This window comes from Tauraco erythrolophus, chromosome Z (assembly GCF_009769465.1).
Source record: "Tauraco erythrolophus isolate bTauEry1 chromosome Z, bTauEry1.pri, whole genome shotgun sequence".
NCBI lineage: Eukaryota > Metazoa > Chordata > Aves > Musophagiformes > Musophagidae > Tauraco > Tauraco erythrolophus.
Genome location: NC_141496.1, coordinates 80,676,608 through 80,701,942, shown reverse-complemented (window position 1 = coordinate 80,701,942; position 25,335 = coordinate 80,676,608). Strand labels below are relative to the sequence as shown.

Sequence of the window (25,335 nt, the reverse complement as noted above, 5' to 3'; positions counted from 1 at the left end):
TGCTGCCTTGGCTTGGTGGTCTCAGAATCACTGTTTGAAGAGTGGCACCTAAACTTTATTTTACAGTGTAAGCATAGTACAGATTTTTCTTAAAGAAAAAATGGACAAAAAAGCTGGAGAAAGCAACACTCTTGGTTCATCTTAGTTCAGTTACATTTCTGTCTACTAGCAAGACCCACGCTGCTTCTGTGCCGGGGGGATGACTGGGATACCCAGCAGAAAGCTGTCTCCTTTGCATGAAATACTTAATGGTTCAGTAGACCTGAAAGAGGAGAGATGCACACTGTGCTGTCGCCCTGGAAAAACTCTGGCTAAGTGGAAGGAGTTGTGCCGGTTCCAGTCCCTGCCCCAATCCCATTTACGTGTTTTAGCCTGTGGTGTTTTTTCGTATATGATAATTGTGAGCAGGAACTGGAAAAGGGAATTTCCTTCTTCAGTGGAGGAATTGACAGTATTTTGTTCTCAGAAGCCTGGTAGACAGGGTGTTCTCCTAGGAGGTGTGAAGGAGAAGTAAAGTCATGTATATAATGCTGTGATTAAACTCTTTAACTGCTAAGCTGTTACATAGAAGTCTACCTCCACCCCTCTTTTTTTTTTTTTTTCCCAAATGTGTTACTGCTATATTTCATGTGGGAATAATTCTGTCAGTTGTTCTCAGCTCCCTGGGGGACATGGGTGGAGAAGTACTGAACTGGGAGAGTTGCAAGTGGAAGGTGTTTGAAGGGCTTAGTTGTGAACTGGATGCCAAAGAGCTCGGTCTTGTTGAGCCAAAGACTCCTTCTGAACGTGTCTGGAAAGGGAATTCGGCAGGGTTAATGGGGAGCTTCAGTGCTGGAGATGGAGACTCCTATACACTTCTGGTGACTTCAGCACTGCATTGTTCCTGAGTAGGGAGGCAACGGGGTGAAGGTTGGGATTTTAATGCCTGAATTCTTGTGGTGTTCCAGCCTTTATATTTGATGTGTGGGTTTTTTTAAATGTAAAAGTACATTTATGTATCTGTAGGTATAAGGAGGTGCCCCCCTGTGCTTAGGAATTCTTGAAAATCTTCTTGAGCATTTGTCTGTTTCTGCCTTTCTGCCTGAATTACATGTCTAGTCTGCTTAGGCATTTTTAAAAATCCCATTACATACCTTCTGGAGACTTCACCTCTGGCTTTCACTGCTTCAGTTCTCTGTCTGGGAAGTGGAAGTAATGCTATTTCCTGAAGCATAACCCTGACCACAGAGGAGATTTTGGAGAGCAATACATTAAGAAATGGGAGGTGAGATATTATTACATGGGAGTCACTTAGAAGTGGCTGTATTTATCTCTTTAGATTGTAAGATGCTTGGGGCGGGATGCTCTTTCCCAAGACAGTTTTGTCCTCGTTTTGCCTCCCACGTGAATTTTGCTGTCTTTTCCATCCCAGCTGCAATTAGCATGCTCCAGTGATGTACCTTTCAGCAGTAATGCAGTCAACGCTCTAATTTGTACTAAGGAAGTTTGCCCTTGGTAATCTATCTTATCAGCCTCTGTTCTCCATCTGGAAAATGGGATAATACTAATATTTTATGTATGGGATTTTTTTTGGAAAACAAACAAAAAAAATCCTTACCTTGTGGTAGTGTCGTCCTACCTTCTTCCTGCATGCCCAGTCCCTGGCAAATGCCAGAGGTGGGGCTTGTTGCTGTCTGTGCAGTGATTGCAGCACAGTGGGATCTTGATTCTCTGGTACGAGCAATTATATTCTAAAGTTAGGGAAAACACAGGGCTGGTGAAACCTTTCTGTGCCATCTGGTTCTATGCAGAATTAGTCTGAGGTGGGCGCTTGGTGTAGATCTTAAGTAGCTGGTTTCCCAGTCTCTTTTTAACCTCATTTGAATTTCTACCTGCCCATTAGACAGATGTAATGTAATACAGATTCATTAATCTGTACAAGGTTCTTGCTTGATTTGTTTGTTGCAGAGATTGAAGTAAGATGATGACAATGAGAGTTTTCAAAAGATTAGGCAAACCAGCTTGATATTCAACAATGGGGATCACAGCTTTGGTTGAGTCTTCATTCTTCAGCATGTGAATACTCCACATGTGTGAGAAGCTGTAAATGTAGTTTTGAACATTAATGCAAGTTGGACTTCGGAAAAGAAATAATAGTCTGAGGGCTGTCTTCAGCATAATATAGGAGGAAGTCTTGATATCTGGTAATCTTCACTGAAACGCTGCAGTGCTTTTTCCACTTTGGTGAAGCAGTGGGATTTAGATGGTAAAGTAGGTCACTTTCTCTATCCGAGCATTGCTTTGCCACTACCTTTCTTGGTTACCCTTCCTCAGAAGGGTGCCAGTTTTGGAGGCAGAACAGCTGTGAATTTAGCAAGGCTATAATATCTCTCAGCATACAGTCTAGCTTAGTCAGTAGAGCTGGAGAAAGCCTAATTTACAGCCATATCAAATGAGCTCTACACAGATTCTGTGGTGGATATTGAGAAAAATTTTGTATTCCTTCGGGCTGCATTGGCGGAAAATGACATCTATTCTTAAAACTTTGTTTACAGCTACGGAGTTAAGATAAAGTGCTTTTTGGTGGATGTGGATGATGTTCAAGAGTATGACTGAAGTACTGCAGGTGTCCTTTAACCACTGTTGAACAGACTCTCTCAGGTCCTGCTAACTGAGGATTCAGAAAGGTTTTACTGTGCTGAGTGTTGGTCCAGCTTCTTGGGCAGTTCTGCAGCTATTTTAAGGAGACTTCAGTTTTGTGTTCATTTCATGAGCTGAAGTTATATTTGTAATGGTAAAGTCACAGAATCCCTTGTTGGTGACTATTAAAAATTAAGCTTTTTCTCACTTCTCTTTCCTTTGCTTTCACCTACGCAACATGGTTACAGTAGTGAAAACTGACTTATTTCAATGAAGAAATCAGTGATTTTGAACTGCCTTCCCTTCATATTAAAGGTTAATGTTTTCCTACTTACTCTTTTATCTTCACTGAAGCTCACACAAAGGAAACACAGTCTGAGCTATCCACTAGTCATCAAACCTATTTCCCTTCCTCCTCCCCCCCCCCCCGGCTTTTTCTGTTGTCTTTGTAAAAAACAGATAGCGATTATACACAAACAGGTTTGCAAACAGTCAGTAGGTAGTTCGAGGATTTTAAGGTTTCCTTTCTTGTACTCTGGCAAGTTTCTAATGCAAACAAAATAGCACAACTAAGTCTCTAATTGTCATGGGAAGCTGCTGTTATGAAAAGGAATAATTATAATAGTTTGTGCAAAACAGATTCTCATAAACCAAAATAGATACAACCTCTGTGTATTTTTGTGGGTAAAAATGTTAGGATTTGAATGAGTATTTTTCGTATAAATGCTTGCCTGAAACCTTTTCGATTTAAAAGAGTGGCAAGATTACAGACCTAGCAAACTAAATATGAAATTAACAAGCCCAGAGACTTCATTTTGGTAAACCATAGAATTACTCCATGGCAAAAAGCCAGAGATCCATTTAAAAAAGACAACAAAAAACAAATACAGGCACAGAAATGTGGTTTTGCTGTCTGTCGTGTGTGCTGTAACTGGAAAAACATACATTAGTTTGAGTGTGGTTTTTTTCACAGTTTTGACCACAGCATTTAATTTTTTCCTGACTACTACTGAGCTAGGACATCCACCACGAATGTACACTAGTTTTTATTTATTTATTGTTTTGAATTCACTGTGCAGTTGGGTATTGGTGATTTGGTTTACCAGATGATCTAACAGGTGTCTCTAAAGACTAGTCGAAACTTGCAGCTAAACCAGATCATGATGCTAACCCAAGAGGTGAAAAGTTTAGGATGTGGTTGATAGCAACACATCTTGTTTGCAGGGTGGTGGAGGAAGTGAAACGGAGTGCCTTGCCGTGCCCAGAGAAGTATCGATATCTGTAAGAAGATGAGCAGGTTGCCAGGAGTGCTGCTGTGTGATTTGCTCTCTTAACCGTGCTCTTGTTGTCTGACTCAGAGGAGCGCTCACAAAAAGTGTCAGCTCAGAGATTTTGTGTGTCCGAGACTGAAGTTTTCTGTGCATTTCAAGCAGACGGAAGATGGTAATGAAAGGGGTGATCCTGCATTTAGGTTAACCCCGTGGTAAACTGAGCTTGGGATGGGGTTTGCATTTAAAAAAAAAAAGTTTTTTTTCTTTTTTTTGAGGAGCTGGGTTTTAACTTGGATAAGTTCGTTGCTTGGTTCACCAAATACCCACAAAAGTGCTAGCAGCACAAGGGTGGAGTGAGCAAGAGTAGCTGGATTAGGGGAGAGCCTCTTCCGTGCCTGTTTTTATGTCAATTTAAAGTGCATGTGAAGCTACAGTGAAAGCCTTCTTTCTCTCTCAAGAGCAGATACAGCATAATTGGTGAGTGTGTGATCTGTATTTCTGGCCCAGACATCTTTAGAGGGGGGATTGTGGGTGTGAAATTGGACCAATGTTATGAAGGAAACCTGTTTGATGCCTTTTCTGGTAAGAACACATTTAAGGAGAGATGCGTTGGTATTGTTATCACATCTTTTTACAGAGTTCATTATTTACCCCTTTCATTTGCTTACATTCGACCTACTTTCCACGTTCTAGATGTTTTTATTAAAGTCTGTAGGTGCAGTATTATGAAAAGCACACTTAACATATGGTGCATCTTGTGCATTTGTCTGAAATCAATGCAGTTCATAGTAGCTCTCCACACAAAGTGTGATCTCACAGGGAGTTACAGCACTGGAAAAGGTTTCATGAAATCTACATTTCCCAACCGGAGAGTTCTCCTTTGCTCTGTGCCTCCTGTTCTGCTTTTTATGGCATTTTTTTAAACTTCGTGTTTCTTTCAAGTTGAAATCCCTCTTGGGTGAAAAGTATTTGAAAACTTCAATAATGCTGATATAATTTAAAGATAAATGCTGTTTAGTGTTGCTTGACTCAGTCTGTCCTGGCAGGAGTTTTACTGGGGAATGCCATTCAAATGAATTGAACATCAAGATGTACTTAGTGTATCCAGCTGTCTTGGACAAGTGAATTTCCTGAATATATTAAGCATGCCTGTCTTACAAATGTCTTAGTGTTTGCTTTGCAAACTTCTTAAGAAGGTTAAAGAGAGTTGTAAACTGCCTGCTTATTTTAGATGTACTAGTGAAACTACCACTTGTTAGATATTTGTATGTTGAAGGATAAAGTTACCTGTTCTTTCCTTGTCCCCCTTCACTTAGGGAAAAAAGAGCAAGAAAACTCAGTGGTGGAAATGCTGAAATCCGAATAGAGTTATTTTCAACAGAGGTAGTTATGTTCCACAATGATTGAAATTATGAGCCATGACAATTCATATCAATATTTTCTCCTCAACAGAAGTCGGAGCTGCAGACTGTTGTTTTGTTGTTGCTTTTGGGAAAGCAGCATTCTGCTGCATCAAGAGTCCCTTCTTGTTGAGCTAGTCCTTGCAGCAAGTGTTTTGCTTAAAAAATATGAATATGAATCAGTATCATCTGAGTGACAGCAGAGATGTGTGAAATACTGGAACTTCTAGTTGTTCCTTGTTGTGCTTGGTTTGGCAGCTCCTCAGTACTGCCCCTCTTACTCACTTGCTCCAGAGAAAAGGAGCTGGGATCTTGGCTGGATCTTGGCTGGCTGTGTCATTGTATGTGGTATGGTGCAAGCCTCGGGTGACAAGGCTGGTGACATCCTAGGTTGCCCATCCCTAGGGTGCTGCAGTATGGAAGTTCATGGGTGGTGCTTCACTAGAACTGTGGCATTGCCATCTCAAAGCATGAGGAAATAATGAGTCAGCACCCGAAGTTGAAACTAGTGTTTAAATTTAGAGCAAAAGAAAATGTGCCCTACTTATACACCCTTAGTGTCTTATCTAACTTACTTGTTGAGTGTTGATTTAAGAAAGAAAAAAAAAAAAAAGGTGGGAAAGGGAGAAAAGTGTCTTAAATGTAATCTGATTCTCAGATGATCACTTTATTCCAGAAACTGGGACTTGAAAAAATACCTCCAAACAATACAAAACATTTATTTATCTTCAGAAAGAATTAGCATGTATCATACTTCCACTTGGTTTAAAAATTGAGATAGTAACACGCCTTATTTGAATTTGTGTCATTGCAAGGATCCAGAATCGAAGCTTGATTATAGCATTGCTATAAAATCCACTTCACTATTCTTTCATTTCATTCAAGGTGTTGTTAAAATCATGCTTTTGTGTACTGGTTTAAAAGAGGCAGGATTTTTATCTACTATGTCAAATACAAAAATCTGTTGTCTTAATGTGTGGAAGTTGCATCCGAGTATTGCTCGTTTTTCTAGTGCAACAGGAACTCACAATGGAAAAGAAGTTAAAATGTTGTTTCCTTTGTGTAGACTACTTTTCCTTGAAATAAATACCATTTTTTTTTTCTGGATTTCTTAAGCTAATTGATAGCTATTCACCACGTGGTGTGAAATTGCTGGGTAGGAAGAAGCGATGAGGGTTTGAAGGTGAAACATGACAAAGTTTTCAAACACTGTAAGAATTCTAGTAACCAGACCTAACAAATTCACTGAATAGATGAGTGTGCTGATTCCTAGTATTTGTCTTTTCTGGAAGCAAACATAATCAAGTGTGATTATCAGTGAATCAGACAGGCTACAGCCTCCACCTTTCATGACCTGCAGGGCCATGAAAGGGTAAGTGGAGGAAATCAGAGGTGGAAGAGAAGAAGTTGCCTGTTCCTGATGCGGAAGGACTGATTCCTGACCTCTAGATGAATCTGGAATAAAACAAATTTAATTCAGCAGTCATGTTGCATTTCCTGGTTTTATGGGGGGCTTTTGATTGCCGCTTTTGTAAGTTTATTGATCAGCTTTATGTAGTTTATTAAAACTTGGAACAAGACAGCACTTGCTGGAGAAACTAAATTTTCTTTTTTTTTTTTTGTTAGACTATTACGTGTTACTGTTAGTTGCAGTGTTTTGTTCAAGCTTCAAGACTGAACAGTACAATCTTGTAGATGTAGCTGGAAGTCTGGCAGAATCTTCACAGTTCTCAACCATCATAGCATGTCAGCTTCTAGGTGATTAACATTCGGAGCATACTGCTCCAGAGTAAGCACTGTAGGCATAATACAGAGAGTAGAGGAAGGATACTGGGTGCCTGTAACTACTTCTGAGTTTTCCTTTGTGTGTATTTGCAAATGCAAGGTAAGTGCTGGTGGGGATCAGAAGTGAGAAGTGGACACTGACAGCTCTATTTTGTAGAGGGAAAAGGATTTTTGTGTTTGTTTTGTGGTAACACTTAAAAAGAGTGTCAGAACCCCCTTTCCTAGGCACTATATATGTAAATTTTAAAAGGATGGTTTCTTTTAAGTTCACCTGCTAGAGGTTTTCAGCTTTTTCCTGAAGTGCTGCCTCCTTAATATTTTTCCAGGGCAGTTAAGGACACCTCAAGTTAAACATAAGCCTACTGAGAACAGGTTTTGACTCTTTCTAACCTTTTTTTTCTTTTTGTTCTTCACAATGTACACATTGAAACAACTGATCTGCAGTATTTCTTTCTGACTACTTTCCCTGCTGCTCCTGAGAAACAGAGTATGAACTTGTGATGTAAATAAGTAGGGGACTTTCTGCATCCAGTTGAATAAAAACCACGTACTAGAACCACTGTATGCATATAGTTGCAAGGATGGACTCAGACTGGCTCGTGCCATTTCCAGCAGGCACAGAGGAACTGACTCTTTGGAGGGATGTGTAAGAGGAGGAATCGCGTAGTAAGGGAGTGGTGATTGTGCAGGTGCTGCTGTGTTCCAGCACTTACAGGAGAAATTAAAATGGGAAATTCCGGCCTAATTGCAGGTAGGAGACATGCAAAAGACTGAACTCGGAGCTGAAGCTGCCTTAGTGTGATGCCACAGGTTTATAAGCTTGAAAAAAGTTTTGTTTGTTTTTGTTTTGTTTGGTTTGTTTTTGTTTTTTTTTTTAAACAATGAAATCAAATTCCTTCAGTTAGTGGAGAGTTGTGGAAAATTCTTATACCTGGGTTATAAACCCATATTTCACAAAACAAGTATTGCTGTGAAATGCTGAGGATTGATGGTAGGTGAAGGGATAGTACCTTAACCAGAGGACTTCAAAGCTCTGTTGGTGGAAACCGCACCTCTCATGGCCGTGACCCCTTCTTACTCGTTTCTGTCTGCTTTTTCAGCAAATATCTCCTGCTACCTTCGGGGAAGGGAAATGAAGCCAGACTCTGCCATTTCAAATTCCACTTGCAGCCTTTTTTCTAGATGCCGTGCAGGTGCTTGTGGCAGGGCACGATGCCGTTTGCTTCCTAGTGGCGGTCTGAACAACTGAGGGCTATAGAGATCTCCAAACTCTGTGTTTCTTTTCCCCTGCTTGCTGGTAGAAGTCGAAGTTTTTTTTTAACAGAAAACATCACCTTCCTCAAGTGACAGGCTTCAAGCATGTTTATATGTCACCTTACTTGACTTGCTTTCTATTGTCTTAATCAGGAATGATTCAATATGTATCCTTTCTTGCTCAGTTGAGCTCCATGTGATTCTTGAAACATTAAATAAAAGCCATGTCTTATCAATTCACTTCAGCAGCCCGTGGATCAGGATTGTGGTTTAGCCCAGCTGGCAACTAAATGCTGTAAAGCTGCTCACTCACCTTCCCCCACCCCTGGGAATGTGGAAGAGAAATAAAGGGGAAAAGGGAAGGAGACTCATGTGTTGAGATAAGAACAATTTAATACTAATTATAATATAAAGTAATAATAATAGGTGAATATATATGTAGTGATAATAATATCTATACAAACAAGTGATACACAGTGTAATTGGTCACCACCCGTTGACCAACACCTGTCCTGTCCTGGCAAGCAATGCTGAAACAGGTAAGTCCCTACACTACAATAATCCCAGACGAGCGAGAGGCCTGAAAGAGAATGAGAGAGAGAGAACTCTTGAGAGACCGAGAATCTGAGAGAGCCCTCTGAAGTTCCCAACTTCCCGGTCAGCCCTCATTGATATACCAGGCATGACGTTACATGATACAGAATACTCCATTGGCCAATGTGGCCCTCAATCCTAAATCTAAATTCAAATTATATGGAGAATTGTGGGTCCTTTGTCTCAGCCACGCTCCCCCCCAGCCTGTTGTGCTCCTGCAAACTGGCAAAAGCACGAGAAGCTGAAAGGTCCGCCATGCCTCAGCACCAACGATAAACATCAGTATGATATCAACATTCTTTTTATAACAAACCTCTTACTAAATGCAAAACACAGAGCTATTCTAGCTGCTAAAAAGAAAAACTAACTCTCTTCCATCCGAAACCAGGACAAGGATGTACAATAAATAGAAAATTGATTTTGGAAATTCTGCCACTCCAATTTATTGCTTGTGTTGCTGTCTACAGTATTTTGTGCAAAATAAGCACCTACATTGACTTACAAAGTTTAAGTGTCAAGTTTACAGTTCTTCATGAGCTTAGCTGGGATGTTTGTAAGGGAGGTTGATAGGAAGGTGAGGTGGAGAATGTACCGTGATTATTTGGCAAAGTCTGGTGGTCACGCTTGCATTCAACTCGTACATGCATTGTTCATATTAAAATCTTCTAAATTGGAGCAATTGGCTTAGTGAAGAAGTTTTCTGTTTAGTATCCTTCTCACCAGAGAACTTTATCCTCCACTCTCTTTGGCTACAAGACTAGACTCTTCGTGGCTCAGTTTCCAAACACCATTCGTTTAGGGCTGAAGAGACATTTTATATTCAGGGCTTGCAGTATTTCCTCCAGTTCTGTAGAACTGGAGTAAGCACTTCCAGACAACAGTCTGTGATTAAAACAAAACACATTCTTCTTGATGAAAGAAGAGTTAATTTTCTGTGAAATACTAAGATTAGCTTTTTTGCTTGCTTTATTCATAATCGTGATATGTCTCATGCAGTGTAATAATGTTTTTTGTTCTCACTAATTTGTGAAATGCCTGTTTAGATATGATGGGTGTGTGCATGTGTTCTTGGTAAGCACTTAATAAACTAGATTGATCTTTTTGGCAAAGGCTGCATTGTGTAAAACAGATTAAACCTGAAATAACAGTTGTTTCAGATTATTTTTCTGAAAGTGTAATTGCATATATTTTTTTTGCTACTGGCTGCTGAAATGGGTTTCCCAATAGTGTTTTATTATTCTGTTTTATTTCAACAATACATATATAGTAGTTTTGTTTCCATTCCACTGACAGACCTACAGCCTCCAGTGGTAATTCTTTACCAGCAATTCTTTATAATTGTAATAACTATGGAACTTTGTGAAATACAGTGGAAATATTTTCCTGAAGTTTATACACTATAAATAAAATACCAATTCTCAGTTTTTCCACTGCCAAAAAAAGAATGCAAATGGAGATTTTTAAGCAGCAAATTGATTCTGAACTCCCTATGTATTTGAACATTTGTGAGTATTTTTATATCTGGAGTCTATATGACTCTTGCTTCTCTTTTAGGCCTCATCTGTCCTAAGAATTTGGACATATGCTAAAATACTTATAAAGGCACTTAAACACACTCCCATATTTTACCATATGCTTATGTCCTGTTTTAGCTGTGTGTGGCAAGGGCAAATTGAATTAAACCCCTACGTTGCCATCCTCAAAGGGATTTAGGCGTCTAATGGTCCATCACATGCTCCTCTCTGCCTACAGCTGGTAGCTGCAGGGCCATGACTGTACCCCAAGGACCAGCTTTGCTGAGCATCCTTCTGGGGCTGGGTTACTTCCAGGGACCTGAGGTGTACCCTTGTCCACAGACTTATCTTCTGAACGTTTTTCAGAATGCTTTATATGTGCTTACAAACTTAAAGGTTGGGTTTTTAGCCATATTTAGGCAATTAAGTACTGTTTAACTATAGGCTTCGGTCAAGAAGATTTTCTTGGCTGACTCGGGAAGAGCTGTTGCTCTTGTGCTGTATCTCTGCGATAATGCTGAGGGGCTGTTTACTGATGTGAGTCTTCATTCCTTCTCTTGGATCAGATTCTGGCGCAGTGATTTTTTATTATTGTCTCTTTATATGCATAGCAAAAGGAAAAAGTTATTAACATTGTAGTTAATAAATATTTAATCTTTCTCTTTTTAAAACAGATGCCACATAAGTGGCTATGAAAAGAGCTCAAAACTGTTAAAATAGTGTCTTTTGTAGCTGTCTCCTAAAGGATGCAAACAATACAAGCTTGCATTAGATAAGTGAAAAGACAATTCTAGCCCGAGCCTTCCCTACCTGTCTCTCCTTCATCTGTTCTGATTCCGTTCTGGTGTGTTTTTATGCAAAACCAAATGTCTTTTGTGTCTAGGGAAAGGGGTGATAGAAGTGTCGGTGTTTGTTAACATATTTGACAAACTATGGCAGCAAAAACTATCCTTTTTATATTTTGGCATGAACAATTGCCCTTTTATTGGGCCATTAATGCTATTTCAGAGCATCACGCTGTATCCACAGGCAATAATTTAGCAGCTGTTTATCAGGAGCTTTCATAAAGCTTTGAATAGTATTATAACATTCAGTAACCCTAACAACAGCATTTCAGAATCTGCGCTGGTTTAAATGGGATATCCGTGAATGTAGTTGTTCAGGGATGCGTGACCCACATAACCTGTAAATTTGATTGGAAGTTACAGTGCTGGCATAGGCTGATGGATAGCAGATTAGAGTCCTGATTAACCATGTGATTCACAGGCTGGGAATATATTGTCCTAAGAAAGATTCATCAGATGCAATCAGAATTTCAAGTGGTCAGATGAAATTCAAATGCGCGATGTGCTCCCTCCCCCCTTTCTTGTGGTTGTCTTCTTTGGTTGCCCTCTGCATTTATTTATTTATTTATTTTATTTCCAGAGCTGAAAAATACTTCTTTGATGAATCTGCTCCTCACCCTAAAGCTGTCTGTCTGTTATTCATCAGAAAGCAGGTCGCAGTTCAGTGAGCAGAAGAAAAGATTTTAATAGAAGCTGTGCCAAGGGCTGTAATGCATCATTTTAGGGCCCTAATTACATTACAATGACAAATATCAATGGTGACAACAGCAATAACCTACATCCTTTAATGGCTATGCTGGAAAAGGAGTTTGGGCGCTGCGCCATCAGATTAGACTTGGTTTCAAAACGAAGGCCATTAGAAGTGTGTGTGTCCACAGTATTATTGGCCGATAACTGAAGCCCAGTGGAAAGGCCTGTAAATAAATGATGCCTCTCTAAAGCCTGGTCCCATGGGACAAAAGAGGCAAAATTAGATGACCGTGGAAGCAGCCGTGTTTCCGAGGCAACTTTGGCTTTCCGTGTGAGGAATTGGCTGCCTCGTTTTATGAAATCATACTTTTTCCTTCTCCTGCCAATTAGTTTGATAATGAAAAACCCGTCAGCCTGATGTCTGAGAGAAAAGAGAAGATCCTAAACTGATTTTTAAATGTAGGGTATTAAAAATCCGTATCAGCGTAGAAATGTGAAGTGAACTGGTGTTTTATTTTGAGTCTGACTTTGTACCTTATGCAAAGAAGAACGAGTTTCCAGGCCCCCTCTAATAGCAGTAGGAATAGCTCTGCTGAGATGCTCATTGACATCATCAGTACCTACACTTTCAACTTTTGGGTGGCAGCGCAAAAAATCCACTCTAGCTAGCTTCAGGCAGCTAACTCCTTCTCGTGTGTGTTTTGTGGTCAATAATCAAGCTTGTTGCTGTGGTATCATCCCTTGCAGTTAATGGCAGAAACAGTTGCAGTCTCAAGGCAGAGCGTGCTTTGTATTTACTACATGAAAATACCTGGTTTAAGATTTTTTTTTGAACAGAACGTGTAACGTCCTTCCTGTCGTTTGTGCACGTTCGCGGTGTTTTGCTTCATGCTGTCCTGCTGCCTGTGGTCTCCAAAGGTGGAGGCAGCCCGCATCTCGGCCGTGCTGTGCCTCTGTGGTCCACGGCTGCTTGGTTGGACTATTTCCTCGCTGCCCAAGCGTTGAGGGTGGCATGAAAAGACTCGCTGTTCCGTGCTCTGGTGGCATTGATGTTGAGAGGCTTATTACAGTTGTATAACCGTACATATTCAGTCACCTGTTTTTGATTACTTACAGCTTTTTGGAAGACGGTTTTTGGCTTGGTGTTTCCCAGGCTCAGAATCTGCCGGAGATGAATTTTTGTATAAATACTGAGCAAGGATGTTTCAACCACTTTTTGACCAGACGAGCAGTAGAAGAGAGACATACCTCTGTTGGGGAGGGAAGTGGTCAAAAGAGAAACCTCATAGCTAAAATAGCTTGAAATAGCTGGGGTTGGAGAACGAATGCCTCAAAGTGAGTCAAATAAAATTATTTTTGTTGACAAAGCTATGTTCTAGCTGAGCTAGAATTTACAGGTTTGATGGAGAAGTCGGTGAAGTTCTACAGCCTGCATGACTCAGGAGGTCAGATAAGACAATTGTAACAGTCCCTTCTGGCCTTAAAATCTATGAATCTACAAGCCTTTTAAAATTGCACTCTGAGCTCCTGCATGGCGCTGCGAGCCGGTTTTATTCTCAGTTCCTAAGCGGTGCAGTAGAGGCATCCAGCTAAGGTAGCTGTGGTGGAAGAGTCGTCTGCTACTGAGCACAGTCAAGGCAAAGGCTCCCACCAGGAGCTGCAAAGGAGGTGGGTAAAGTTGCGACAGGCATTTTAAAGATGAGTAAGAAGGGGTTGTTTTGCAGTGGAGGAAAGTAATACGTGTTTTTTTTTCACTAAGGCACGTATGTGTGTTAAATGACAGGTCAGAGGGGCTTCAGCTCAAGTGAGGATGGCGGCACTTTGGTGGAAGAGCCTCAAAGAGTGGGACGTGTAGTTTTCTCTTTGTTTTTAAGGCACTCGGGAGATTCCTTTAAAAAAAAACCAGCAGTGTGGCTGGGACGCAGAATTTGGAAATGACTGAATTAATGGTGCTTGAACCACTACAGCACAGGTACTTTGCAGCTGTGCATTATGTTAGGCTCTACAGTTCCTAATCAAATATTGTTTCTCAAGTAATGCCGTACTGGATTGTGCAGTGTCTCTGTCTGAAGCTTAGATGCACACATCTTGTCGCTCCCTGTACTGCTGTGCAACAAGCAGTTCATAAATCTCTGTGTCAACTAGTACAGTGAACGCTGTCTATTTAAAGGGGTATTTTTAAGTTTTACATTTTGGGTATCTGATACTACCGGCAAACAGAGACCTTTGAAATTAGCAGGTAGTTTAGGTTTGTGGTGAATGCAACATGTTCTCAAGTGTCCATTAAGGTATCTGTGCTGCTGAATAAACAGAGATGGTGTAGTAGATGAATGTGAAAAATGTATTAAAATGCATAACTTTAACGAGATGAGGACTTGCATAAACAGTGGAGACTGGTGAGAAGATACTGGGACGGCGTAACATATTGCTCTATAAATAACCTATGGGAGTTTAGATGGATTTTGAAAAGATGAAGTTGTGTTGCAAAGTACCATGTGAGAACTTGAGTGTATGACCGTGTGCACAGGGAAGCAGTGTGGGTTTCACCTGTATGCCTACCTCTAGCGTACCGTATCTTCTGGTTATATAGCTGTGTAGCTGTAGTATTCCATGAACCCAAATTTATTTTGTATGTAGTTCTGACTTTTTCACTGCTGGTTCTGAGTCTTTCTGTTCTATAGGTTCTTTTCTAAGCATTCCCAATTTAAAAGACAGCACAGCAAAAAGGCTGGAAGGGTTGCTGTTAAAAGAAGGAAGCCTAAATTGCACAAGTTTGTATGTCTTTGTCATACGGTTAGTGACTTTGCAAGAGGAAGAGCGTTCTGTCCTACAGTATAATGAGGAACCGATCCTGGTTACAATTTATTATAAGAAAGTTATGATTTATTGTAAGAAAGGCTATGTGGCTTTAAATATTCTGTTTCTGGAGCTGTAATTCTTGTGTTATCTCCCCAAATCTCCTCCATCTCCATTGAGATTTGCAGATTAAATTCACAGAATAAGAATTGATCTCCAGTATGAAAATAAAACATTGTATATTATTCATTTCTGGTCACAGTTGCAACATGAAAGTAACTACTATTAAGCTTGGGTTTGGTAACAGTTTAAATGTGATGCAGGACTGCAGTATCCCTTTTTAAAATATGTGGTAGAGTGATTGTCAGTGAAGTTGTATATTGTGTTGCCAATGTTCTCGTGATATACAGCGTTATTACAAAAGTAACTGCTTTATTTGTTCCCTTCACTTACAATGGCAGTGCTGTAATTTGAAAAGATCCTTCTTGTTGCCTCTTAGGAGAGAGTTTAGTTCAGTACACAGTATTTTGTTTATCTTTTTGGTTACATCTCTTGAAGATTTTTTTCTTTGAATGTCTTTGATCGTATAATCAGAATTAACTTCTCTTGTGTCAGTTGTAAACTGTGTTTTTTAAGGAAAACTTTTTAGCCAGAAGTGATTAGCTTCCTAGGTATTGTTGAACTGGTATCCAAATCCTTCTGTTGGTAATCTATCCTGGCCAGAGGATGACTAGAGATGAAAAAAAAAACAAACAAATGTATCTTCTGTGTTCATGGGTGACAGTTGCATCTGAGAATTTACATAATTGAACTTCTTTCTTCTTGTCACTTGCAGGCAGAAATTGTCAAGAGGCTGAACGCTATATGTGCACAAGTCATTCCCTTCCTGTCCCAAGAGGTGGGTAGTTGCTTGTACTGGTGCTGATCTAAACGATTGCCTCATTGTATCTATTACAAAAGTGGAAGATTGTGTTGAGACTGTTTCCTTATGAATCTCTTGGTGCTTGCAGATGACTTTCTGTTGGGCTGTTACCACTGTAACTTCATTATCTTCTCCAAATCCATTACAGTATCATTTAAATGTATTTATGAAATGGAACGTGTTGTAACGTGCTAAGGAAAGTTTTAGTTGTTTAAATATTTTGCTTTCATGTACAATACAGTTTTTCTCACAATTACGGCTTTGTTGGTCTGAAATCGGAGGACAGCTTGCAAAAATACTAGAAAAGCATGATTTGTGCTACATTCTTGGCAGCAGGCATTAAAGTTCGGCAGAAACTTCTATTTTGATATACTGAGTAGTGATGTTCAACACAGTAGGCATCCAAATGCAACTTTTTTCCTGCCTTTTTTCTGTCTGCATCCCAGATTACTTATTACCTTAAATCCTTTTATGTTTTCTGTGTATTTGGGGAATATAGACAGAAGATTGAAACTCGCTGTGAGCTAATTTCTCTAAGCACAAATTTTTTCTGATTTGTGATTTGCTGGTATTATCTTGAGTGCATTGTAGATGCTTTGAGGGGCACTGGGATTTGGGGAAGTTGGTGGGAGCTAGTCCGGGAGCCTTGGAGCCACAGGCGTGTGTGAAGTCCAATGGAAGCATGGTTAATGAAAGGAGACCTCGGGTGCATAACGGCTTTCCCTGCCCGCCCTGCTGGAGGAAAGGGGCTGGAGATGGGGGTCTGCTGGTGCAGGCTGGCATGCATCTATTTAAGGCATGGTTTTATTTCAGTAGAATTGGTAGTTGAGAAGTCAAAGCTGGAAGGTGTGTTTCTGTGCATTGCATCTGTAAAATGTTGTGCCTGAGAACACACTGCGACTCCTTTCCACCTTCTCAATTGCTCCATAAAATGCCATTGCTTTCAAGAGAGCTGCTCATCCTGCTGCAAACGAGAGGCTGCGTGCTTGATATTAGCATTCGGCTAACGCGCTGCGTGTGTGCACGCGCGTGTGCGTCTGTGTGTGTTTGAAATGAGAGTAACACTATCAGAACTAGGAACTGACGATGTTCGTGAGTGCCGCTGTACTCTCCGCTTATAGAGACGGATTTGTGGAAAGTGCATGATGGGTAATGATCTAGGTACATTGCTGGAGGACCAAGATTTGAGTCCTGCATGGATCTAAAACAAGTAGCTGTTGATTTTGTACCTTGACTGCTACGGGATCTCTATACATCTAGTTACAGGGTTTTATTTGCTGTGCAGGAATAGCACAGCATATAAAAACGAGGTATAAAGCTGATTCATACTCATGCTAAAGTGAGCACTAAAATGACAGGATTTTGAAACAAAGGCAGGGGTGAGCACTTGGCAGGCAAAGCTGTGATCTTGGCAAAGACACGAGATCAGCGTTTCCACGACAGAGACATCTTCTCTAGAGTATGCAATACCATGTTTAGAAACTTTGTACCAGTATGCCGTACTACTGCTTGTACTGCTACTACTATTTTCAGCTGAAATGCTAAACAAAACTTTATTACCATGCACAGATCAGTCACGCTGCTCTGCTTGCACACACCCAGCCCATGTGTTTTCTTGTTGTAGGTGTTTCTTGCCAATTAAGACGAGCAAAGGGATTGCATGGGCTTAGAATACATTTGGAGAAAGATGTGTTTGACTCACAGGGAGTGGTAGATTTTGACCTTTAATTTTGGAAATCCTAGCCTCCACCCCCTCTACATGCTCATGTAGAATTGAGGGGGGCGGCGGGGAGAAGGCAATGGAAAAAAAAGGCTGTAGATTTTTGAGCTTTGATGTCAGTGGCATCCCACTCAGGTGAGCACGGACTCCTTTTTCTCTGCTCTCTTATGCATCATCTCCTATCACTGGAGCTACATCACCCTGGAGTCATTCTCCTCAAAGCTGGTATTGGCACGTTTTCACTCCTTGCCTTAGAGGGAGAAGGCACTGTGAAGGCTGCACGTTGTACTTCGTTCTTTGCTTCCATTGAGGAGAGTCTCCCACGTGGTGCTCACATGCAGTAACTTGTGAACTATGAGCCAAGGGCCCTGATCACTGTTTAACAACCTCTCGGCCATCAAGCCATAGGCATTGAGAGCAATTTTAAAGTAATTCTGGACATAGCCATTGCAGTAGCTTGTCATTAGTACACTAGTTATGAGAACTGTGTAAGTAGACAACTGAGATGATCTGAATGGTAAATTTAGAAAATGATGTTGTCCCACTTCTGTCATGGGTACAGTACCACCCAGCGAGGGCTTAGGCGCACCAGCATCAGTGTGCTTAATGGCTGCTGTTTACTTTGTTAGGTTTTAGATCACAGCTTTGAGTTAAGCAGTTTTAGATGTGAAAACAGGCTCTGATAGGGCTTCTGTGCTCTTGAGCCTCTGCTTTTTAAATCTGCGGCCCATAAAGTTTTCTTCATCTTGTTTTCCAAGTCTTACAGCTCCTCCTCTGTGTATGTTTCATGGTGTCAAAGCTCTTTGAGCTACAGAGGAGATGGAGACGTCAAAAAATTCACAGCTTTGGAGTTTTTACTTGCCAAGACAAAAGGGAACACTTCCAAAAAGCCGGCCACATTTGTCTTACGTGGAGGCAAGCGTGCTTTTTGGTTCACCTAGCAAGAGGGAGGGGGACTAGACAGCACAGAGGGATTGAAAGGGGAAGCTCAAAAAAAACTTTTAACATGTCTCGGCACTGCCACTGGTCATGATAGTTTTCATATTGGGGTTAGGAAGATCTTGATATTTGATCTCTGTTAGTAGAAACACTTATTTAAGTCAGTTTATATTGGCATATGCTGATGAAGCAAAAGAGAACTGATCTCCAGATTTCGGTATTCTGCTAGTCTTCTACCTAATTTGTGTCTTTAAAAAGTGAGTGTCTTACTGGAAGTCTCTTTATTTCATCATCTAGATTAACAGAGAATTGAATTGCAGTGTGCTTTTGTTGTTTATGCATTTTGCATACAGTCTAATTGTGGAATAGTGGCTGAAAAATGTGATCAGGCTCCTTTGTATTGTGCCTGAGGGAAAAATGAACAAAATACAGTGGTTACATGCACTGATGGCAACATTATTGCCTCATAATAGCACCAGGTTAACTTGTCTTATTGCTTGTTAACTTTGTAAGGAATCAATGGCTTGCGATAACTCACTTAGAAGTAAGAAATCGTGGCCAAAATCGCTAGAGATCTTGTGAAAAGGATGCAATTATAATACATCATCCGACTGTGTACTAGTGTCTGCTTTGTTTCAGGAGGCAATCCAGTAAGGTATTCAGGAAATTCTCCAGGCTTCAGTCAGTTTTACTGTGCTGTACATCATCTGAACATGTATTGAAAATAAGGTTCCTAACCTGTCTAAATATGCAGTCAAGGGGTGCCTTGTTTTTATGTTGTCTCCGACTTAGGCAGACTGTAAAAATCAGCACCAAGAAATACAAGCTTCCCGTTTTGATGGGAAGGAGTGACTTTGTGGTTGAGGCATGAGATGGACCTCAGAGGCAACGCGTGTTCGATTTCTGCTGTGGTTGCAGGCTTCCTGTGTTGCAACAGTCATTTTCCACCTCCCTGCGATGTTGTGAGATACCAGTGTGCTTAAAGTAGTTCTCGGTGCATAAAATGAAAGGGGTGCTTTCAAGGTTGTAGGCGAATACTTGGAGGTTGTTAGCACTCGTTAGCTTTTGATCTGCTGCAGCCAGTGTAGATAGTCCCATGTTCACATCATCGAATGATCTGGCCAGTAAGATGTAATCATTTTGAGTCTTAAGCTGTAGATCATGCCTCTGCTAATTTACACTTTTTCTCAACTGAATTTACCAGCCGCAGCACAGCATGACACTTGCACAACCCTGAGGCTTTCAAGTTGAGGCTGGTTCCTGTCTGGTCAAGGTGGGGTGTGTGGCTGGCTGCAACCTGTGGCTATCCTTGTGGGACTTTGTGGGCTACCGAGTGCTGAACGACCTCATGTGCTGGATAGTGGTATTTGTTCAGTGTCGCTGGAGATACTCATATGTCATGGTTACCTTCTTTTGAGTAAATATTGACTGTGTTTATATTCATGAGACACACGCGAGCTGCTGATTTACAGCTAACGATGTAGTTGTGGCAACCTGGAGCTCAGCACAACCTGCAAAAGCTGCTTGAGAAGCCAGAGAATCGTTCACCGTATTGCCCCCTGTCAACTTCCGTGCCACACTGCAAGTGCTACGTAGGCTGGAGGAGGCTGCAATAAATGTTTTCTGAAGGTGCACTTTCCCTCCCAACTGCCAGTGAACTAGCTAATAACAAGCTAGAAGGACTGCTTTTTAATAGGGATCTTCAGTTCCCTGTGCACGATAAGGTGGTCAAATAGAAGTTCAACAAAATGCCAAGCACTGGCATGCATACACACAAACAAACATACAAAGAGGAAATGCTGCATGCAGTCTTTTCCTTTCCAACACTTTAATATTGGTTGATGATTTTCCTCTTACAAGACAAATATGGACCATAATACACTTGCTCTTCTCCATACATATGTTCCCTAGGGGTGCTTCTAAAGTTCATGGATGAAGAGTGTGAGATCCATTGTATAGCAGCAGAGGAGGAGTCCTTGCGTGCTGTTCAAAAGGAGGTAGTTGTTGGTCTGAGATGTGAGGGGCTGAGAAGACAAAATCACTTTCCTCCATCTTAGACTTGCCCCAGACTAGAGCTGAAACAGCAAGTACAAGGAAGCTGTCAGATCATAGAATCATAGAATCATAGAATGGTTAGGGTTGGAAGGGACCTTAAAGATCATCTACTTCCAACCCCCCTGCCATGGGCAGGGAAACCCTCCACTACACCTGGTTGCCCAAAGCCTCATCCAACCTGGCCTTGAACACTTCCAGGGATGGAGCGTCCACAACTTCTGTGGGCAACCTGTTCCACTGCCTCACCACCCTCTGAGTGAAAAATTTCTTCCGTATATCTAATCTAAATCTGCCCTCTTTCAGTTTAAAGCCATTGCCCCTTGTCCTATCACTACACGCCCTTGTAAAAAGTCCCTCTCCAGCTTTCCTGTAGGCCCCCTTTAGGTACTGGAAAGCTGCAATAAGATCACCCCAGAGCCTTCTCTTCTCCAGGCTGAACAGCCCCAACTCTCTCAGCCTGTCTTCATAGCAGAGGTGCTCCAGCCCTCGGATCATCTTCGTGGCCCTCCTCTGGACCTGCTCCAGTAGCTCCATGTCCTTCTTGTGTTGGGGACTCCAGAGCTGAACACAGTATTCCAGGTGGGGTCTCACGAGAGTTGAGTAGAGGGGCAGAATCACCTCCCTCGACCTGCTGGCCACACTCCTTTTGATACAGCCCAGGATACAGTTGGCTTTCTGGGCTGCCAGCGCACATTGCCGGCTCATGTTGAGCTTCTCATCCACCAGCACTCCCAAGTCCTTTTCCTCAGGGCTGCTCTCAATCCATTCTCTGCCCAGCCTGTACTTGTGTTTGGGATTGCCCCGACCCACGTGCAGGACCTTGCACTTGGCCTTGTTGAACTTCATGAGGTTCTCACAGGCCCACCTCTCCAGCCTGTCAAGGTCCCTCTGGATGGCATCCCTTCCCTCCAGCATGTCCACAACACCACACAACTTGTTGTCATCTGCAGTCCTGTAGTGTCATTAACTTGTCAACTTGGTGTCATCTGTAGTCCTTCTACCAAGGAAGCGTCTTATTAGAAATTTGTGCATATATTGCTAATAATGTTCTTTTTTTAAGAAGCACTTACTGTGTCTTGTCTGAGTTATGGTGCAGTTTCTGGTCCCTTCCAGTTTTGTAAGCGTGTGCTGTACCCCGTGGTGAATGTGTGTTTGCTCTCAGGTTCTCACTGGTGTTTTTGGCAGGCAGGGCCTTGTCTCATTGTGCCATCTCTAGATTGGGCTTCTCAGAATGGCATTGCTGCAGTTCTTAGTTAAGACCTGGTCTGTGCTCCCTCTAAACAGATAGTACAACAACAAAATAATATGAATAAAACATAGCGGAGCCTGCTTGCTTCTGCAAAGTGAATTGCTCAGCGAGTTTTGCTTTGGGCATTGTTGACGGTGCTGGAGATAGGCTGGAATTAGGTGTTTTTAATGCCAGCATCTGGGCGTGCGTGCCAGGGGGAATTTGGGCCACTTGGTTGCTGCTGGCATGGCTCCCCTGTCACTGGGAGCCCTGGGAGCTCTGGCAGGGTACAAAAAGCCCAGGTGTTTTCCCCTGTGCTGCAGTGCCTGTGCAGGAGCCAGGGCTAGGTGACCAGGCAGCATGGTGAGACTGCGTGAAGGTGAAAAAGCCTACATCCTTCTTGCGGTCTCTGTTGTCTCTACCCGCCGTGAGACTGAAACGAGGTGATTTTCCAGCGCAGGACAAGTGCAGACACACTGCTCGTTACGGAAAGTGAAAAGGGGTGAAGAGAAGAGACAGGGAAGAAGTTAAAAAGGAGAAACGATACTAGTCTGCGTGACAGGCGGGGCCGGGTATTGAGTTCATTGCTCCAGCCTCTTAAATGCGATGCAAAATACTGTTTTCCCGTAACTGAATAAAATGGGTCTGTCATTTGCTTGTGTGCACAGAGGAAGGCTAGCATTAAACATGTGGGAAAGCCGCAGCCCTGTGTCTGTATTTGGTTGGGAAAAAAGAAACCGTTTTTGTGTTGGTGGTGGTTTTACCTGACTGCAGATTGCTGCGTGATCGCTCGATGGGCAGGCGAACGTGTTACCGCGTGGTTTTAACACGGTGCTGGTTGTCACCGGTGCGTGGCTGTGGGGGGGCGTGCAAGCACCCTGCCCCTCACCCTGATTTCGGGGTGCAGTGAGTCCCCGGAGCCCAGCGGGGCTTCTTCTCTTCGTGCAGAGATTTCCGCCCGTTACCGGAGCCGCAGTCGGTAACGTGGAGCCCCCTGCCCACCCTGGGTTCGGCAGCGCTGGGGCAGCTGGTGGGCTCTGCCACCCCATGGGGTGACCCTGCGTTCCTGTGTCTTTATCCACTGGAGTGTATGGTTTCCGCCTGTGACTCAGAGAAGCCCCGGGGTCACTCCGGGCAGGCCCCCCGTGGGGTTTTGGGGAGCTGAGTGGGAGTCTGCTCCGTTGCTGCAACAAGGTGGAAGTGATGGAGAGGCTCATTACCGACAGTCTATTTTGGGTCATTTGCATTCTATGCCACTGAAGATTAAGCCAATGTTAAAGCAGCTAGCACGAGGAGAGTTTTAATTGTCTCTACTGTACCTAATTTGGGCCCATGGGTTTTCTCCTCTCTACCAAGGCTTGATCCCAAACCTATTAGAATCAATGAGAGATGCCTTGTGTGGCTGCCTAGGGAATCTCTGTCTTACAGTGCTTTCCAGCAGATCTCTTAAAGTGAGATTTTGGTACTCTCCGTCTCCACCTTCTCCTCCCCTCACCTGGGAATGAAATGATGTTTTTCCCAAATACTCCTCAGAGATATTATTTGTGTGTTTGCTGTAAAGGAAAACATTCAAACTCTTGTGGCGTTGACTTGTTTTTCCAAAACCTGGATGAAAATTGGAGTAATTTCTACAATAACTTTGATGTTTTCAGGCCAGCTTTCTGTAGGTCACTCAGAAGTTTTTTTTTTTCTCCTGTTCGTGGCCCTGGGAACAGGATTTAAGTAAATGGGTGTTGGAATTGAGTGCTCATACATACAAATCAAGAGCCTAGCTCTCTTTCTTTGCCTCAGTGCAAAAAGCATTGCCTAGGAAATGGTAGGAAAGCAGAGATGACTGTAAGCTTCTCAGTAAAAGATTTTATTTAAGAAAAAAACCACAAATAAACACCAAAATTAAAGATTTTTTAAAAACTTTTTTTTTTTAAAGTTTTCTTTTTAATGACTGGATCAGAAATGCTATGACCCATTTTTGATGTGGCTGACCTCCACCAGAAAAGTGTGGTGTAATTTTTATGATCGCTCCATTGCCATATAGAGCCACGTGTCACTGGGCTTTCAGCTACATAATTGATGAAAGCTGTACCTGTCTTTAACATGTGATGGCCTGGAGACTATAACGCATCATCAGGAACTTGTGGCTTGAGTATTGTAATTTCCTTTTTACTGGCTGTCTGTGATGGTGATACACCACTGCCTTTTTTTTTTTTTTCTGAATGCCAAGAACACATTTGCTCATGTTTTTTCTGTATATTGTCTGCTTACAAGTGACAGATTTGGTTTACGTTAGCACTGTGGCTTTACAAAACTCTGAATGGGACTGCTGTGATTCTGTTTGCAGCAGTATGTTATTTGCTCTCCTGGCATTTCCTTCATTTAATTCTTCTTTGCTTAAAAACAAACAAACCTGAAAACCATTTTCTTCCTTCCAGGAGTGTTTCTAAATTACCTCCTTCATTATTTGCATTTATCCATTTTTCGTAGTTGAGGTCAGCATTTCTTACAGCTATGAGCAGATTTTTAGGCTTGCTTTTCCTCACCCTGAGGGCTTTTATTGGAGAGAGTTTATAAGTGAAAACACCATTTTTGTTAGTGCATTGCACCGAGAACTGGTAAATCTGAGACTGCCAAGTCCTCAGGGCAGCGGAGCCCTTCCTTACAGCCCCCGCTCCCTGCGGGGCTCAGGGTGCTGCCTGGGGAGTCGTTCTGATGCTCTTCACCTGCCTGCTCTTGTGTTGGAGGAAGATCTTGAGGATTTGGGTCCCCACTTTATTTTATGCAGCTTTCTGCCCCTGGTAAGGACGCATGGGAGGTGTTGCTGCGTGGCCTGTACCTTGGCTCCGCTCTGCCCATGTACGTGGCCACGGGGCGCAAACTGGAGGCTTCAAAGAGACCCCTCTCAGCCTTTCCTAAAGCCTTTGTGCTGAAGAGCATCTATGTTGCTCACCAGCCTGGGCTGTGGCTCCAAGGATGCAGTTGCATCTTTCGCAGCCAGGAGGAAATGGCCCGCCTTTTGTAGGCAGAGTCTATACCTTAGTTAATTAGTTTTTCAATTCATGCCAGCTGGGTAATAATAATAGGATGCCATAATTCCCCCTTTTTGTTTTACAATTTTTGTTTTTAGAGGAAAGTTAAGGCTTTATGGTGAGCAGAGACCCAGTCCATTCGTTTCGACTCCAGCACGCTTCCCTCCCGCAAATACCACATCGGGGCTTGCGGCTTTACCTTCTTTACTGAAGGACTCTCGCTCCGGCTCTGGCTCCGGCTCTGGCTCCGGCTTGGGCTACTCTGGCTCCGGCGAGGGAGTCGCAGTCCTCAGGGTCTCTCAGACGTATCATCTTGGGGTCACCAGATGTTGCTCACCAGGCTGGGCTGCGGCTCCAAGGATGCCGTTGCATCTTCCGCAGCCAGAAGAAAATGGCCCACCTTTTGTAGGCAGGGTCTATACCTTAAGTTAATTAGTTCATTAGATTCAATTCATGCCAGCTGGGTAATAACAGGATACCATACATCTAGACGTTGGTTTCGATGGAGGGCTGATGTTTCATTGCTAGCGGTTTCAGCAGCTCTCGAGGTAGGCAAGACCTCTCTCCTGTCCACATTTGACCCGTGGCTGTAAGTCAAAGACGACTCACTGACGGTGCAGATGGCACAACCGACTCGCCGTTCACCGCGAGTCCGTCTTGCACCAGTGTGTCGTGCGCAG

General features: G+C 42.4%; 1 protein-coding gene across 1 annotated transcript in view; it reads left to right on the top strand.

Moving 5' to 3' along the window:
- The window catches only part of LOC104378058 (transducin-like enhancer protein 4), a 105,816-nt gene that overhangs the window by 17,507 nt on the left and 62,974 nt on the right, over positions 1-25,335 (top strand). The window contains 1 exon segment of the mRNA XM_086629682.1: positions 15,604-15,666. Within this exon segment, the coding sequence (XP_086485808.1) occupies positions 15,604-15,666 (63 nt within the window).